Here is an 18,603-nt window from a genome sequence, read left to right on the forward strand (position 1 = left end):
GAACAACGTAATGTTCATCACATACTACCCTTTGTAGTGCAAGCACTACAAAGCAGCACTCAGTGCATAAACACGAAGACGCACTATAAAAGGCGTGGTTCCTTGGGCACATGTAAATGATTTATCAATCAACCGTGGACGTAACCGAGCTCTGTGATAATTTGTTCAATAAAATCCCCCCTTATGGCAATGTGTCCGTAATATGTCAAAACATGTTACCTGTTGTTCCTTTCTTTTAATCCCCAGTTCCTTTTTCTCGCGTAAGAATTATCTTTTAGGGCTCCCGTCTCTGTGTTCCTGTTTGTTGATCACTATCTTGGATAACCAGTCGTGCTTGAATGAATAGCGGGAAGCTACCCCTTTTAAAGAGCGTCATCGTGTTTAAAAACTCGGATTGTCATAGGCCAGGGTGTAGCGTGATATTTTGAAGGTGTACGCAAACGAGAGCGTTGCGCACCAAACTAGGAAGGTCTGGGGGCATGCACCCCCAGAAAATTTTCAAATCTAGGGTATCGCAAAGGCCATTTCCGACTCTTTCCGAAGGACATTTCAATGAAGAAATGCAAAGGAAAATAGACCCTATGCAAAAATGGCTGCCTTTAAATTATTGTTTTGTTCATATTCAAAATAGCTCAACTAACCTCGTTTTTGAGACAAAAATTCTAAAGAATTTGTTATCCCGAACGAGGTCAGTTGGGCTATTTTGAATATGAACAAAACAATAATTTAAAGGCAGCCATTTTTGCATAGGGTCTATGCAGTAGTTAGTTATTTTACGCATCTGTAGAGTTTTCAGCAAGCTATAACACAGACAGGGGGTTTACAAGCAAAGGGCAAGATGTCGCATTTTTTTTTAACATAACCATAACGATTCCTTAAAAAATAACCGGGGACTGGGGGTTGGTGATAAGACTGACACTGTGTGGGGGTCCCTGGGGTTTTTACTTGTGACAAACTCTTTTACAAAGCCTACCATTTTTTTTCAAGTACGCACGTGCCTGTTTACGTAAAGGACGAAGTTTAGGCAAGTTGTAGGTGCTGAGGTGAAACTCAAAATGATAAAATTACTATCTTTTATTTTATTTAAAATACTACTTGTTTAAAATGTTGTTATTACACTGTATGTTGCTATTAAATGTAACAGTACCCTGAAGGTGTTCGGTTTGAAATGCGTTTGCAGTCAAGATAAGTATACAAACTGTAAGAACGACAACTTAGCATGTTATTCTATGTTTGTAAGGGGTTTTTATCCACGTTTTATTTTTTTAGATAGTCTTTAATTGAGTTGTAATGATTATTAGAAAAATTCTGACACACTTATTTTCTATTAATAATTTAGTGAATTAAAGAGGAATAATTTTAATACTCTGCTGGAATGTCCAAAAATAATAATAAAATTGTAAATACAGTACTGATGCCTTTCGCTCACTTTCAGTCTCGGTTACTTACAGTAGAAGTTCTTCCAAGTAACCATGCTAAGCTGCGGTTTGTTGCGTTCCTGTTATGTCCACAATTTCTCCAGCACATGCCTGGTGTCATCCAAGGCACCATGTGAAGGTTAATTACCATTAATTATGGGGGTTTTGGTGTAATGGTGCCACCTTCAATAACAAGAGTGTGGCCATGTCTGATCAGGGCTCAAATCCACCACCATCAACTCCTTTTATTGAAAGATATAACACTTTCAAATATTTAACAATTGTTGTTATATTTAACAATTATTCCATGAGCGCACGTTGGATATGAGATGGTAAATAGCCAACGAGGCGCGTAGCTCCGAGTTGGCTATAACCAGTCTCATATCCAACAAGCGCGAATGGAATAATTGTTTTATTAAATTCCTTAATTAAACTCCAAAAATTTGGAAGTGCGAAAAAAGAGAGAAAAAGCTTGATGAAGATGCGATCTTGTGTAATACCTTGTGATCAGACAGACGTAGGCTCATCACAAAAACATTACTTGCCTTTTCGCGTACTTCGAAACGTCGGAATTGATCCAAACTCTCCACAAAAAAAGTTTTTTTCTCTTTTGTGCCTTTATTCAGAGAGAAATCTCGTTGTTCGGCGAAAAATATTTTAGCTTAGCAACGCTTAGCGCAATCATTTACCATATAAGGTCAAACTAAGGTATATGAGCTGATAACCGAGATTGAGTGAACCAATCAGAGCACGCGAAATGCATTATCTCAGGTTGAGAATAATCATGGTTGTCAGAAATAGATTGCTTGCAGTGTCTGTTAGCCAATGTTAACAAATTATTTCCTTTTCTTTTCCACCTCCTGTTCAAACACAGTGGTCTATGCCTTTTGCACAAAATGGAAGAAGGTTACCTATAAATATATTACACTTCCATTTTCACCCTCCACTAATTTTAATAACTGATCTGTTCTTTGGAGCTCTTGACAGCATATATCATTTTGTTTTCAACTGTTCCACCTGTTTATTCAAATGACTTTTAATATCCATTATTGATAAATATTTTTTTACAACTGGGTTTAAAGTGCCTATGAAACGAAAAATAATTAAGGCTTATTTGAAAGATCTTTTGAAAAAAGGAAACATGGTGTTCTCATTTTTAAAATATCTCATATCATTGGAGAGATAGTAAGGTTTTTGTGTTAAAACGGATGACGTAATCAGTGGTTCCAAGGGTAACACAAATCACAAAATCTAAAATATACTTGGAAATATTACCGCAGTTCTCTTCAAACTTGGCACTAATAATGTTTATCAGTCAGCACATAAAATGATACAAATCATACAGTTGCCATGGCAACCATTTTGCTTCCAGATCAAGGTTGTGCGGAGCTGGTGTTTCCGCTTTTTGTCTTAACCAAACATCATTCACACTCAATGAGTTGATTCGGAGACCTACAGCAACATGGGCTCTATGATTGTTTTGAGCAGGACTGTCTGTCTTGCTTAATTTGAGAGGAAATAGAGAAATTTCATTTATAACCAAAAGGGACTCGAGCCAAAAGTGTTGCCATGGTTACATCATACTCTGCACCACCTTGCACCTTACTTAAGGGTATATTACTCATGCCAAGTTTGAATCACATCGCTGTTACACTTTGAGAGATACTCTTGATTTTGTGATCCATCTTCCAGCAGAACCACTGATGACGTCATCAATTGGCTAATTTGCATAACACAAAAACTCAAATATCTCTGAAACGAAAAAGATGCTTCAAAACTGTAAAGGCCATTATTCATTACTTTGAAAACTCTTTCAAATAGGCATAAATTCTTTTTTACTTCATAGGCACTTTAAACTCTGACAGCAATTTGACCTCCAAAAGTAAAAACCTGAAGGATTTTAATTTTGTAGATTATTTTGACTTATGTGACCAGTTTCCACTTAATTATTTTGTAAGAGGGAAAGAAAATATAAGTATAAAAATAATTATAATGAAATTCAAAAGATTACTTCAATCAATAAAGATGGCCTGTATTTTGTTCCAATACTATGCCATGGCCACCACATGTGACATGAATACAATAATAATACTATTAATTCTCTCTAAAGTAGAAGCCTTGATGGATTTTCTAAGTTCTTTTTGAAGGCTGCTAACCATTTTGCTGCCAGTTCATCGTCCACCATTCTTCGATCGCAAGACAAGGTGACTGTCAGCATACTCTGAATGACCTCATCAGCAGTGAGCGTAGGACGTGTACCCCCAACGGCCATGATACACGCTTGGGGTGGGTTGATAACAGCCGAAAATTCTGTGATCCCGTACATTCCTAAGTTGGATATGGTGAACGAGCCGCCTTGGAACTCATGCGGCTTTAACTGGCCTTCTTTCGCACGGCTGGAAAGATCCTGTTTTGGAAATTAATAGTTCAGTTTTACACAAAGAATTGCGAATAGAAGAAAATGTACTTAATTGACTCCCCCCCATCCCCCAATCCGTATTTTCAGGACCAAACGTCGGAAAAAGAAGAAGTAATTTTGTTTCACTTCTCTTTTGTTTCTATAATCATTATAGAAACGAACGCGACAAAACAATGTGTAAAGGTATTGTAGTGTTAAGGTTTATTCCTTTGTTTTGGTGATAAATAATGTTTACTAAGAATACTTCGCAAGAATATGGAGGACCTCGTGACAGGACAAAATAAGCTTATTAAGGATGTTGCTGGTCCCCAAGAACAAGTGGCTTGAATGCCTTGATGTGAAGTATGAATCCTTCCGTGGCGAACCACGCGAAGCGCAAGATCGAGTGGACGAAATAGGAAGTTTAGTTAAGTATCATGAAGAAACTATTGACCAAACGTAGGAAAGAATCTTAGGATTGGAGCGGTATTCAAGGCAATTTACAATCTACGTTTCAATAACGTCCCTGAATCGCACCAGGAAGACTGCATTCAGAAGGAAATTTTGCTCAACTGTGATCGGACGTTTCTTTTGTAATGATTTGCCACTTTCGACTCGGACTCTCCCAAATGAAGAAAGTTTTTAAAAAGCACTTAAGCAAAAACTTTGCTCAGTATGGAATCATTATTATACTTGTAGTTTGTACGAATCACATTTAGAAATTTATGAGGGCTTTGTTTGGGTGACTATATTTTGCCCTTCCTCAAGAATGTGCAATACTTTATTCTGTAATACTTGTATTTATGAGGTAAATAAATAAATAAAGCATTACCTTGAGGGTTGAAGAGATCTCTGCAACCTTAAGGGTGTCAGCACTTTTAACAATAGGCGTTATAAGTCCTGCGTCAGTTGCCACAGCAACAGAAATATCCACTTGTTCAATCAATTGAGCCTCTTTGCCATTCCAGACAACATTCATTTCTGGAACTTGCTTCAAGCTTACTGCAGCAGCTTTAATTATAAAATCGTTCACAGATACTTTGACTTCAAAGCTTTTTCTAGCCTCAAGTAGAGTGTTCATAACACAGTTTGTGGAAGCATAAGTGTGAGGAATGCTAGCTTTAGATTCTGACAGTCTCTTGGCGATTGTTCGCCGCATGTTAGTGTTGGGGATGTCAGTGTAGTCAGTTCCCTTTGCTGCACTCGCTGGTCTTGGTGTAACAAGTTTGGCACCTAAATGTAAAATACGACCAAAAAAAATTGTGCAGCTGTAGAAATAACTTGATACAATTTCAAAACTAGTGCTACAAAAATCCAACCCACATGCAATCCTTGTTTAAATCTAGAAGTGCATGAATCTAGCACTTAATTTGACAAGTTACACTGTTAAGCAATTGTCTTTTTCTAGACACCTGAACAATTTAGGTGGCTCCAACAGGATTCGAAGCCATGACCTCACGGCAGCAAACTTCATGAGCCCAACAAATTGACTTGCTCCCAACTGTGTGGCTTCACAGCTCAGTTGGTAGAGCATTGCACCGGCATGGGTTCCAATCCCGTTGGAGCCACCTGGATTTTTCAGGCGTCCATAAAGAGATAACTGCTCAAATTGTTCAGTTAAGTGCGAGGAGCACTTTTATCTTTCGTCTATAACCCTCACTTCAAATATATACATTCCTTTCATTCATCGTGCGCATTTTATCTTATTCTCACTGACACAAAATATCACTTTCTTGAGGTGACTTAGTCATTGTTATTACAGAGATTTAGCATTGCGTTAGCGTAAAACGGCAAACAGCAGACAGCAGGCAGCAGCTTGTCATAAAACCAAGAAAACAAAATTATCCTTCTCCAACTTGTCATTTTCTCCCAAGATGTTCTTTGATATTGGTGGCTGCCATGCAAGATGTGAGCTGAAATCAAACAAGTTACATGTACTCTGGCTTTTGCAAGAACGCAAATTTCAGTCGGACGTTTTCAGTTTGTCATAAACATGATCCTAAATCTCTGTTTATTTATTGGGGCCTTGCTTCGCATGCTGTTGCCTTGGAAAAGACACAGAACGCAAAGCCCTTGGATCCCGTAGGACCTTGAATAGGATAAGCTATAAGGATGAATTCTCTAAGAGTGAAGTGTCTGGTGGTTGTAAGATCATCATAAGGCCTGGTGCCTACATGCAGTGGTTAAAAAAGTTCTGACAAGTGCCACTAACTTACACGTGAGCATTCCAAAGAGCTACAATGTGGGAGTTTCGGTGGCCTATTCGATAGTGAACTCGACTCCGGATCGAGTGGTCAGAGTTCGGGCCCCGGCCGGGGACATTGTGTTGTGTTCTTGGGCAAGACACTTTATTCTCACGGTGCCTGTCTCCAACCAGGTGTATAAATGGGTACCGGCGAATTTAATGCTGGGCTAGCCCTCCTGCGATGGACTAGCATCCCATCCAGGGGGGAGTAGAAATACTCCTAGTCGCTTCATGCCACAGAAACCGAGATAAGCTACGGCCTAATGGGCCGCTTGGCTCGTAAGCAGACTTTTCGTTACAATGTGAGATCAACAACTCCAAAAGAACTAACACAACGCACCTGTTGTCTCTGCTTCAGCTGGTTGTGGTGGTGTGGCCAGTGGTGGCTGGGTTGGTGGTTTAGCTGTTGCTGTGGTCAACTCGGCTTCCGCAGGTTTTGAAAAAGGCTTTCCTTCCTGTGCCACATAGCGAAGTACATCACCCTTAAGCAGTCGTCCTTTCGGACCTGTGGCTGGGATTAGCTTGGGATTCAAATGGTATGTCTCAAGGAGCACTCGTACGGCAGGAGACATAAGAACAGATGCTTCAGGATCATTGCGAGAGAGGCTGCTATGATCAGTTGTCTCTCCTGGTTTAACTGAGTCTTAAAGGTAAGAAAGACATGCATGTTTCGTGAGCTATGTAAAGATTACCAATGTTGTAATGTGTGAATTTTTTGCGCTATTCAACCTTAGCACAGATGTTATGATGAAGAGCAGTTCTAATGTAACTAGTTTGTTGCAATTGGATGTCTGTTTCGTCTATTGAAGGTTCGTTGGTTTTACATGTACATGTACAGTCTGTAGCTTTCGTGTTTGGTTCTCGCAGGAGTTTGGAGGTCACAGGCTATTCTCTAATTTCCAGTTTTTTAAGTCTGATAGAAAAGGAACTTTATCAAGGATGAGACGGATGAATACCGAATTGGGAAGAAAGACCTTATTTCTTAGCGGGCCTGTAGATTGGAATAGTTTATATAACACATTAGGGATCAGGTCCATACAAACTCCTTTAAGGCAAGTTTGAAGAAAGGAAAGAAACTTGAATTGGTAAGCTTTGAGAAAGGGAGCATCACTAATTTAAATTTAACAAATCGAAAGTGGTTCAGCGTTGTCTGAAATCAGAAATCCATAAGGGTTGAAACGTGTAACGCGCGTTCACAGCTTCCGAATATTCAGTGCGAACTGATCGGTTGAATGTTTCAGTGCTAAGTACCATATTTGGAAACCCCTCGCTCTTGTTGTTCCAAATATGGTACTTAGCAAATCGAATATTCAGAAGCTTGTTTCCAAGCACACAAGGGGCCGTTACACGTTTCAACGCTTATGGGTTTCTGCTGAAATCTTATCAACAACGATATTCGTCATCACAGTGGTCAAAATGTTGTGGACTCACGAGACGTAGTCAAAAATAATTTGCGAAAACTCAACCAGGCGTTCACCTGGAGTCATTAGCTTCTTTCGATCCCATGATGCTCTACAAGACTAGAATGTCACACAATCTGTCACACCATTCGAGTTTTTAGCCGGCAAAGTGTAGGACTGCGGTGTTATGATTTTCGCTAATTTTCCGACACAGGAATTATAGATATGGATCCAAATGTGAACGAGAAAAAATAGCAAGGGGGCGGGGGGTAACTGCTGCAACATACCTTTTACCTTATACCAAATGCTATCTATATAAATCCAAACGTTAGGCGTGGGTTAAAATGAGCGGTTTATTCCCAAGAACATAAACTGTATTACTATTATTATAACTTTGGATGGCATTGAGCAAATAAAAACTTAAAAAAGGACAACTAAACCGTCTGAACAATCACGCGAGTGTTTACAAGTTGAATGGCTTTCATTTTCCCTCAATGAAAATACACCATCAAGCGAGGCTGGCGAGAAATTGCAAAATCTTGCCATTTGAGTTTTCAAAAATTGCAAGAAATGAAAGGAAAGTTCCCTAAAGCTTGACTCTCAACCTTCCCAATCATACCAAAAGCCTTTCCCAGCCGCGGGGCAACACGGAAATCGGCTCTCTCACTTCCTACGGAATTAACGAACACTTTTCTTTCAACTAATGTATTCTCACTATCCACATCGCTGTATCCCGACCAACAGCACAGCTTCTTCTTTCATAGGCATACACATTACATGTATACCCCCCTGCTAACTACCCGTAATTCCCTAATTCTGCTTGAGAAAGAGTTATGGCTCGAAACGTCAGCTTTCGAATTTCGTTCGGTGGTTGATTTACTATATCAACTCAGTTGATAAACCCATTTATGACGGCGCAGCACCACAGTACACTAGTGTCTCGAGAAACTAAACCCCTTTATCAGTTTTTTGGTGGTTCATTTGTTCAAGTGTACCACTGCAGCATGCGGCTCAGATGACTTAATCAAGACACCCTTAGCACTCTTACCTTAGCAACAATACAATATTTGTTTATTTCCACCATTCGAAGATCTCTCTGAATTACTGGTAGGGTCAGACAATGCACTCACAAACATACTAATATACGTCTTATGTTATGTCAGAACCCATATGGGTTGAAACGTGTAACGGCCCCTTGTGTGCTGGGAAACAAGGTTCTGAATATTCAATTTGCTAAGTACCATACTTGGAACAACAAGAGCGAGGGGTTTCCAAATATGGTACTTAGCACTGAAACATTCAACCAATCAGTTCGCACTGAATATTCGGAAGCTGTGAACGCGCGTTACACGTTTCAACCCTTATGGGTTTCCGGTTATGTTCAATGTATCTCTGCTTGGTGATAATTTCATTTGTTTCCTTGATGACCCATTTTAAGCAAAAATGCGCAGAAAAATGCTGTTCCTTACCTACATGTACATCCAACGGTACTTCCACTTGTGTATAATCTACACCTTCTTCTACCATTAATGCAATTAGCTTGTTTATCTTAACACTTTTTGTTCCCTCTGGCACAATGATCTTTGCTAAAATGCCTTCCTCGTCACTGTCCATTGCTATAGTAGCCTTGTCAGTTTCAATCTCACATAGGACATCCCCTGGGGAGACAGCATCCCCTTCCTTTTTCACCCATTTTACAATGGTTCCTTCTTCCATGGTGGGTGAGAGTGCTGGCATGAGGATTTGTGTTGTGGGAACAGCTATAGAGGCAAATTATTTTTATGATTAGCCTTTTACTTGGGCCATAAGGAAACCAAATACAGCATTTTGCACACTCATTGAGAGATGAAGGATTTAGATGGCATGAGAGCTCTTCATTGTTCAAAAAGTAAATGACATCATCACTATCAAATAATTGATAAGCTCTATCAAAACCAGTTGAGTTGATAATCTAGATGCTTGCGAATCTGCAAATCATAACTGAAAAATCAGAATCCCTGACAGGGTTTGAACCTACGACCTCTGTAAGACTGGTCAGATGCATATGTGTCCAATGGGCACTTTGTCCAATGAAGAACCTGGATAAGCAACCTGGTTTCCTAGCAGTTTGTGTATTAGTGGAGCATGTGACCAGTGTTGCAGGCATCATACATGTAGAAGCAAATCCTGCCTGGGACAGGGAGTTTTCAGTTGCCCTTTTGCTTGTTGCTGAGCAACTAGTTCATTATCTTTCTCACAGGTGCATTAACACCATTTACCATCAATAGTTGTATTAATACCAATAATCACTGAGTTGTCTCCTGGACATTCATTTATCCAGTCGATTTTGCTATTTACCTGTCCAACTCCAAGCCTCAAATGGACATCATAACAATAACAATTAATTATTATATTATAAACTGGGCGAAATGGTGTAATGGTACCATAGCTGTCTGAAGGTTCAATTTCAGGGCCTATATGAACAGTAGCCTGTAACTTTGGTGGGGTATAAATTTATATTTCCTCATACAAAGGACATGTACATGTAACTGAAACATTGGCCACTTTACACAAGTTGGGAAACAGGCATTGACTTTTATCAATCTCACTTGTTCTGGCCCTACATGTAGTTGTTCACATGCCAAATAACTTTACCTAGAGCCTTCCCCTGGGTAGAGACTTTGACGTTTGTGCAGTGCATGTATGCGTTGCCCCAGGGTCGGGAATTTGACATGCCCACTGTCTTTAGAGAACCTGAAGATGAGTTATCCACAATCTTGGACTTCTCTGGTTTTCCCAATTTTTCTGGACACCACGAGTGAAAGCAAGGCAAGTAAATCTGTGTTGTCTTTTTTGTAAATATGGACCATCACTTCTTTCAGTCTTTACTGGAGTGTTCCTTTCTATTGATTTTTGTGATTTCTATTTGCAATTTCTACATACAGTGTGTATTAATGAATTTTATAATCTATCATTGTGCATGCTTCATTCATTCGAAAGCTGGATATTATTCATCATCATCATCATTTCTCTTTGTGCCAGTAGGCGCATAAGGCCGTTGGATATTATTGCTCTTGTTGTTTTGCGCAATTTTAGGGTCTTCAGTACTGTGAGTAGCGGAAAGGTTTCAAGTTACACAGCAAATTTTCCATCAGCTGTTGAAAGGGAATTTGAAATCAGCAGTGAAGAAAAACTGTTCCAAGGGCAGGAATGTGATGTTCAGAAGGTGCTTGGGGATGGGAAATTTGACGTTACATGTACATGTAGGTAGCTTCCATGAAAATGTCAAAAATCTCCTGGGTCAGCCCTACACTATCGAATTATGAAGTATTCAATGACGATTTGTCAAGAAGGATAAAGTTACCCAGTCTTTGAACAACTGGGGCCTGATGTTGTGCATTCACCTGATATTCCGATGTAGTTACAACCAAGTGGCCTTTAAGCATTTCAATTTCAGAAAGGGTTTTAAGACAGAAATTGGTTAAGTTCTTAATATGTAACCTTCCTCGAACATCTCTGTACTGTATCACATTCAGGTTGAATGATTATACAAAATATTTTTCGAAAAGAACTCTTTTAATAACAATGATTCCTCCAAATCAAAATTTGGGGTTGTGATTCCACAAACGGTTCCTTCAAACCTTAAAACATCAGGGTTATGAATCATGTGCCTGACAGAATCATATGATGACATGATGAAGCCTTACCAAAGCAACATTATGATTCCAAAAGCACATACAATGATCACAAGAATCATAACTGGTTATTCAATACCCCCAATTTACTGTGGAGGTACTGCAAACAATTACCACAAATGTATACATGAGCATGATCACCTGAAAATACAATTCTTATTCGAGGCTTATCGAGAACACTGAATTACAGACACATTCTCTAGCTCCGATCATTCATCAAAACTTGAATCCCGCTTAATCTTTGGTTTGGGATCAGAAGGCCCGAATAAATACGATGTATCAATGATGACTGCCCTTGCAATCAAATAATGTAAGAAGTGTGGATCGTCTCACCTGGACGAAGTTTTGAAGTCATAAAGGCCCTGCTGCATTCTCCAAAGGCAATTACCTTTGTTTTTAAGTATCTTGGGCCTCTTATATTTGCTGCTGCCATTATACATCTTGTCGATTGTAGGGTTCGAATCCACCTTTGGGCAGCCGCCATGTTCTTTTCACTGCAGTCAGAAATGGATGATGGGAAACTTGTTGTGTTCTAGGGTGGCCCACACGGGGCTATGCTGCAAATAGACCTAATCGGCTAACTCAATGTTGTACCCAATTCAAACCCTTTGGGAATAAAACGTTTTGTTCCAGGTATTTCCATATCATTTAAATATGAATGCTACATTATCATGCAAATACAATACACAAAGAATCTTAGTCCCGGGAGATTTGAATTGGGTACAACATTGAGTTAGCCGATTTGGTCTATTAAAGAGTTGCTTCAAATAAAATAAAGTTGCTGCAAATTACAAAAAAAGGTGCTGCAAATGAACTAAAGTTGCTGCAAATTAAAAAAGTTACTGCAAATAAAATAAAGTTGCTTCAAATTTAAAAAAGTTGCTGCAAATTAAAACATCAAAATCATGCGCAGGACAGGAACAAAACACAGGTCACAGGTCCCAAGTGACATGTCATTGTTTTACCAACTGGTAACGGATCTTCAATATTTTTAAATACAGAAACAACCCTAAATGTTTAGAGATGCTAACAATAGGCCTAATTAGGCCTAAGGTTATCTTTAATGGATGTTTAGGATACTTTCTGTATTGTTAAAACAATCACCTGTGGCTTGTACTTGCCCATTCTCGTACCCAGAGCTGCGATCCTCTTGGCCAGCGCCACGGATCGAGAGCTCTGCTAATTGAGCTCTGCCCCAAAGAGCAGAGAATGGTACTTGCCCTTCCTTTAGTGCGAGCGCATACTTTTGATGTTTTAATTTGCAGCAACTCGTTTTGTAAATTTGCAGCAACTATTTTGAATTTGCAGCAACTTTATTTTATTTGCAGCAACTCTTTAATTTGCAGCGTGTCCCTTGTGGGTCACCGTAGTAGTGTTCATATCGCTGGTTTGTCTAAAAAAATAAGTATGCGTTGCGTACATGTTACCCTGGCTGCCAGAGGTTTTTCTCTCTCAGAGCGACGGAATAGACGAGGACAAACCTCTGGCACAGGCCATTCAGAACCTCAGTTCCATGCCCCGTTTGATTGACATCGAGAAAACTCAGTAAATTGATACGTGATATGACCTACCAACAAGCATCTTCGGTTCCCAAGGTACATTCGTCTTATTTACTTCGATGTCAAATTCAAAAATTCAATGTTCCATATAAAACTTCGATGTCGAATATGAAGATAAAAACTCAGATTTCGAAGTTGAATTTTGGCAACATATACGGAAAAAAAAGTAGAACCCACTGAACATTTTCTGCCTTCAAAGCCTCGATCTCCGGAACTCTGCAGCGTTTCGATTATGGCCATAGTGGGCACGAGAAATCAGGTTGACAGCAATTAAACCAGTCAGAGTACTCGTTAGAACTGACAAGTTCCTGGAACCGATCGAATTGCTAGGGTCAAAATCTTACTTTGGGAATATGAAATATGGACCGGCCTTCTCAAAGAACTCGACGGCCTGTACCAGAGGTTTTTCTCGCCGCTTCGCGACTCGCTATTCCGTCGCTCTAAGAGAGAAAAAACCTCTGTCATCCAGGGTACGTACATGTGGGTACTGTACGTGGTACACCCTGGTCTTGTTGTGTTTGCTATCGGCGCTATATTTACCTAGCAGTGTCAACTAGGCTGGATTTTTAGAAGAAAATAACGTTTGAGTGCATGATACGCCGCCGGGTTTAAAACACAGGTCACATTCCACAGGTCACTCGTTCCAGGTCATTGTTTTACATTTTGGAAAGTAACCTTAACTCTCGATTGGGCTAACCCTAGGCCTAAGGTTGGTTTTTAGACCTAGGGTTAGCCAAATTGAGGGTTTTGGGTCACTTTCAAAAAGGTTATACGATGATCTGCAACGAGTGACCAAGTATTTGATAGAAGTTGATAATGCTATTGCAGGAACCCATGACGCGGAGCCGCCAACTCCCATACTGGGCCTATGTCACGGCGTTTTTACAAACCGATTTATTTTTAGACTACATTTTCCGAAAAAAACAAAGCCAGTTCCGGTTCGGTGACCCTATGACGTTAGGTTAGTTTCTTCTAATTGGTCATCGGGCTCCTGTGGGAGTCTCATTCGCGGGAAATTCAATCTAAAAATAAATCGGTCTGTGAAAACGCCGTAACAACAACACAATTGAGATGTAGGCTCCGGGTCATGGGTTCCTGGCTATTGTTAAAAATAGGCATTCGAAGGATGCATGGGTGGGTTATATAAATGAAAGAATATTTTGAAGAACGGTAGCGATCACGAAATACCTGTAAGAGTAATAACTGAAATTGAAAATCGTGGTTTACTTCATGTGGTTATTATTGTAAGCATGGTTTCGGTTGACTGGACTTTTGGTTTATGTTTAGTTTTGGCGGGAAAATGGAGAGCATTGTGCCAATTTCAAAGAACATCAGTGGGGGGGGGGGGTGGGGGGGAGGGTAAAAAGTGAACTGAGCTCAAAATCATGATTATATATAAGATAGAAAAAATGGAGTCCTTTCAAGGTTGATTCTTATCAAGTGTTTTTTCCTTTCCTACTGTCAATGTATTATACATAATACAAACAATGAATCACAGTGTCATGATTGTTGAGCACTGGGAACAGGAGATCCTGCGGAGAATTGTTACTAATGGTTAGACTTTCGAGTCTTCTTAGATAAAGACTGTAAACCGGAAGTCCCGTCTCGTAGCTCTTGTTGGAAATCAAATAATATGGGACGTTAAAGAACCCGCTCGCTTCTCGAAAAGAGTAGGGGACGTTGTCCTCGGTGTTGTGGTCTGAGCTAATCTGGTCGGGGGCATCTTGCACTTCCTTGTGAAATTAGTCCTGAAAGGCTCCGGGGAAAGAGACTAATAACTTCGCTTCATTTCACTTCATATTTCAAGTATGACGTTTCAACTGGACAACAATTTCTGTTTATACCGGCACTTAAGAGCAAAATAAAGACTGTAAATGAGAAACTGTTTGGAGAACTAAATACATTGGGTATATTAGTGTCTGCCGTAATCCGGATAGTGTCATTTCATGCTGGTATTATTTTGTCTTTTTCACCAATTTTGAAGATCATTTGTTTGCAGATTCAATCTGCGATTTGCCTTCAGCAACCGAAAGTCTCGATTTCTCCCCGTTATTTTCCGGTTGATTAAAGCGACTGTTAAATGACATGTGGATTGTAAAAGCAGTCGGTACAAAACGTGGACTGCGGACTATGTAAATAGACCCCTATCTAAATATCACGATGGCATCTCCCACTGAAGTCCTTCAAATTTCTAAGCATAAAGCTGGTGACCCACGAATGAAGGATTCCATAAATTCATTTCATGCCTTACCTCTGAAGAAACGTCAGCTAACACCTATCACATGAAAAGTATGCATGTAACAATCATGGTGCGAAACATTATTTCTACCATCCATGTCGGACTTCACTTTATGTCGTCAGCCTGTCACCATTTCGTTTCTCTTGGCCTTTTTCAGTCTTTATTTTATACTCAGTCCGTGTTTCATACCCTGTCAGCGGTCCTCAGTCCTCGTTTTATACTGACCGATTTGAAAAGGCTTTTCCGCTTGGTTTTCTCTCTCACCTTTAAACATAGGCGGTTTCCGCTTCTCTATATTTCATACAGATATAATTTTTTAAAAAGAAAAGTGGAGGGAAAAATTACGTGAATTACAAGGGAAGAAAGAGGCTATCAGGAACAGACACAGATCAGCCGATATAATTTACATGTTAACCGATCAGATGCCATCGTTAAAAGGAAAATTAAAGTAGTGTTGTCGCACGTACACTTAAGGCGCTGTTACACCATTCAATTTTTCGTGCAACTTGTCTCGCCACGCCATTTCTACAAAATTTTTCACAATACGAAACAAGTTATTTTACGGGTGTTACACCGAGCAACGTTTCATGCAACTTGTCTTGTTTCGATGATCATTCGAGGTTAGAGGAACATTTTTCATTGGCTGGTCCCACAAACCGTTGCAACACAAGTTGCAGGACAGATGTTTCACTGCGCCATGCTTAAAAACTTCGTTGCAACCGTTGCGGAAAGTAGAACTCAATTCTACTTTCCGCAACGGTTTCTACAACTGGTCTTGCAACGTTTTTGGCCGTTGCAAGGTATGTTACTTTGGGAAATGATTCGGCAACTTGTCTCGCAATGACGAAAAATTGCACAGTGTAACAGCACCTTTACAGTCGATGACTAAAAAATTTCGACATATGTGAAAACTGAATGAAGATTTTTTAATGTTTCGTCTAATTCAGAAGAGCTCATCTTTTCTATTACTGGGCAAAATTCTTGCTTACAGCGCAGTGGGAATTTCAACAGAAACAAGCTGATGAAATCTATACTGTTTTTCTTTCCGTTGTGAGGAAATTACTGTTGAATGTTTTTCAATGAAGGCCGAGAAGTTGACCTGGTCTTTAAGAGTAAAAATATTATGGTGAATTTTTTTCGTGTATTTGACCTGTAGAATGTCTGTGAATCAACGTGAGCTTGCGTGATGATCTCCGTGGGCAGGAAAAGCGTGAGTTTAAAATGACAGACCCGAACAGACAATATAGCAGTCAAGTTTTCACGTTTTATTTTCGCCGGCCAACTTTTCTTTAAGTTTTAATTTTCCGGTGTAAGCTTCGGTTTTTTTCTTATATGTGTTCTCAAGTCTAGACATGTGTCTAGTTTCATCCCCCTCGAAAGCGTACACCCCAACAGCGGTAATTGTTGATGTAAAAAAGCCTTGCTCCGTGTATTGAGCAAGATCTGAAAGTTTCGTTGGCTTATTCTAAATTAAACGCTTCCCCGTGTGAAAGCAAGCAAATACGTTTGCTGAAGCATCGAAGACGGCTGTCGCTGAAGGAAGAAAGTGAAAAAGGGTACGCTTGTCGAATATTTCTTTGTCGCATGTTCAGAGTTTTTATCTTGTTTACATTTGCTCTGGCTGATTTTTGCCGCCCAGCTTGATTGACTAGAAATCTATAAGTATTAAGGACGTTCGCGCGAAAATTTTCTAACATAGATTTTTTCCTGCAAATTTCACCATTGAAAGATGATGAGTTAGTGATGTCAGAAATGTGACAAAAATAGGGGGTCACCGACCCCGGTCACCGACTTCGTTTTGGAGAAAACTTGCCCGGAAGAACACCCTAAATCTGAAAAAATCCGGCTTCTTTGTCGAATAAGGTCACAGTGTCTGTAAGCCCAAAAATATTGCAATTACATCTTTGAAGTGAAATGTTCTCTACCAAGCTTTGTGTAAGTTGACCCATCTAGTGAATTTAGTTAACTTTTGAGGTTCCTTAAAAAACAATTTCGCATTTAGCGACCATAGTTTCATGCGCCTTGCAGCCGAAAGATGGCAGGATTCCATGTCCCGAGGACAAAAATCTTGAAGTTTTTTAAAGTTCCCACATAGATTTTTTGTTCATTTTTGGACAATGTCGAGATAATTGTAAATAAAATCTGTTTCTGAAAAGAAAAGTAGGGGTCACCCACCGAACATCCAAGATCGTTAAATCCAAGCAAAGCTATAGCAATGGCCATCTGCCCTATCATTTTTCATTTTAGTACTTAGCGCGCGCGCTCGGTGCATGACGTGGCACGTGAATTTGCGTGCTCTGTAAGGATGCGCAGTAGTAATGGGCGCGAACGTCCTTAAGTGACTTGAGCTTCTGCCACACTTATGGCCTACATGGCCTATTACCTATTGAACCACAAGACCGTCTAACATAATTCATCTTACGTTTGAATTTCTCGAAGCAGAAAGGTCACACAAGAATGAGAAAGTGATCGGGGATCGAAGAATTTGCTAAGATCAAACACGTTTGTTGACTATTGCTACGTCATAACACGTCATATCCAAGATGGCGCTCTCCAAGTCACAACTTGAGGCAACTTCAAAGCGCTCTTGTCACATTTTAACAGGGAACTGGACAAAACGGCAATTATTTTCGAATTCCTGGGGAAAAGTAATTTAGAAAAACGTTTTCTAGACCGTACTTTCCCTTTAAATTTGTCTGTTAATTTGACAATATATAACATACTCAAACAGTTTCCATTCCGTTTTCATTAAGAAAATTAAGAAAGGAAAAAGGCGACAAGTGGGCGGCTGAAAACAAACATCAGTTGTTATAATTCAAGAAAACGGTACATTAGTTTCGTAATGCATGCAGGCGCTGTAGGCCTACAAATCTTACACTCACTCACTCACTCACTAACTCACTCAGACAGCCCCAATGACATTATGGGTATTGCACTTACAGTGCACTACCCACAACAAAACGAAATGCCTCAATCTATAATCAGTTCAACACTTTTTATTTGGTAAAATAAGGTAAAATGGAAAACTAACTTGAGAATGCTATCTTTGGATCTTGTGGGCCCATATTTTTGCAGCCAAATGGGGAAGAGTTTATTTTACTATATAGACAAGAGTGTTTTACTGGAAAATACACCAAAATTCCAAAATGGCCGCCATTTTAGTATTCTTTTGTTTCCACGCAAAATGGCCCTTATGGCGTTGTTCAAGGTTAATATTCTTTTGAATTTTACGTTTGAAAGCGAGGCCAGAAGGGCCAATTTGCATGGAAACAAAAGAATACTAAAACGGCTGCCATTTTGGAATAAGGTGTATAAGGTTTTCTGAGCCCGCGTGACTGAGCACCCCCAGCAAACCATTGTTTTAACGAAAACCGCTGGTCAGCAACCTGGTCTTTTCTTTGTTGTCTAAGACCTAAGGTTTCCTATTCAAGGAATGACCTATTCAAGATCCGACGCGTTTCCAACTGTTCGCTTTCGGGACGGATTTTTGCTGATTTGAATTTAGCTGGCTTGCTTCATTTGAGAGGATGTAGGGCTGGACGAAGGGATTTCATTCGTGGAATCAAAGTGATTGCATCGAACCGAACTGAAGTTGAAGGGCCTCGTTACGCTCTGGAGCACGTGGATGGAGTGAACAGAAACAACCTTATTTCCATCCCCCATGCTCCTC

The 18,603-nt window shown here is 39.8% G+C and overlaps 1 protein-coding gene across 2 annotated transcripts in view; it reads right to left on the reverse strand.

The window, feature by feature from the left end:
• Positions 1-3,429: 3,429 nt before the first annotated feature.
• Positions 3,430-18,603, reverse strand: part of LOC138046918 (pyruvate dehydrogenase protein X component-like) — a 60,334-nt gene continuing 45,160 nt past the window's right edge. For both annotated transcript variants that reach the window (XM_068893544.1, XM_068893545.1), the window contains exons 4-8: positions 11,469-11,629; positions 8,931-9,221; positions 6,402-6,704; positions 4,649-5,049; positions 3,430-3,825 (exon numbers count right to left, since the gene is read on the reverse strand). In XM_068893544.1, the coding sequence (XP_068749645.1) occupies positions 3,523-3,825; positions 4,649-5,049; positions 6,402-6,704; positions 8,931-9,221; positions 11,469-11,629 (1,459 nt within the window). In that variant the 3' untranslated portion in view covers positions 3,430-3,522. The remainder of the gene's footprint in view (positions 3,826-4,648; positions 5,050-6,401; positions 6,705-8,930; positions 9,222-11,468; positions 11,630-18,603) is intronic.

The sequence above is a fragment of the Montipora capricornis genome, chromosome 4 (assembly GCF_036669925.1).
Source record: "Montipora capricornis isolate CH-2021 chromosome 4, ASM3666992v2, whole genome shotgun sequence".
Taxonomy (NCBI): domain Eukaryota; kingdom Metazoa; phylum Cnidaria; class Anthozoa; order Scleractinia; family Acroporidae; genus Montipora; species Montipora capricornis.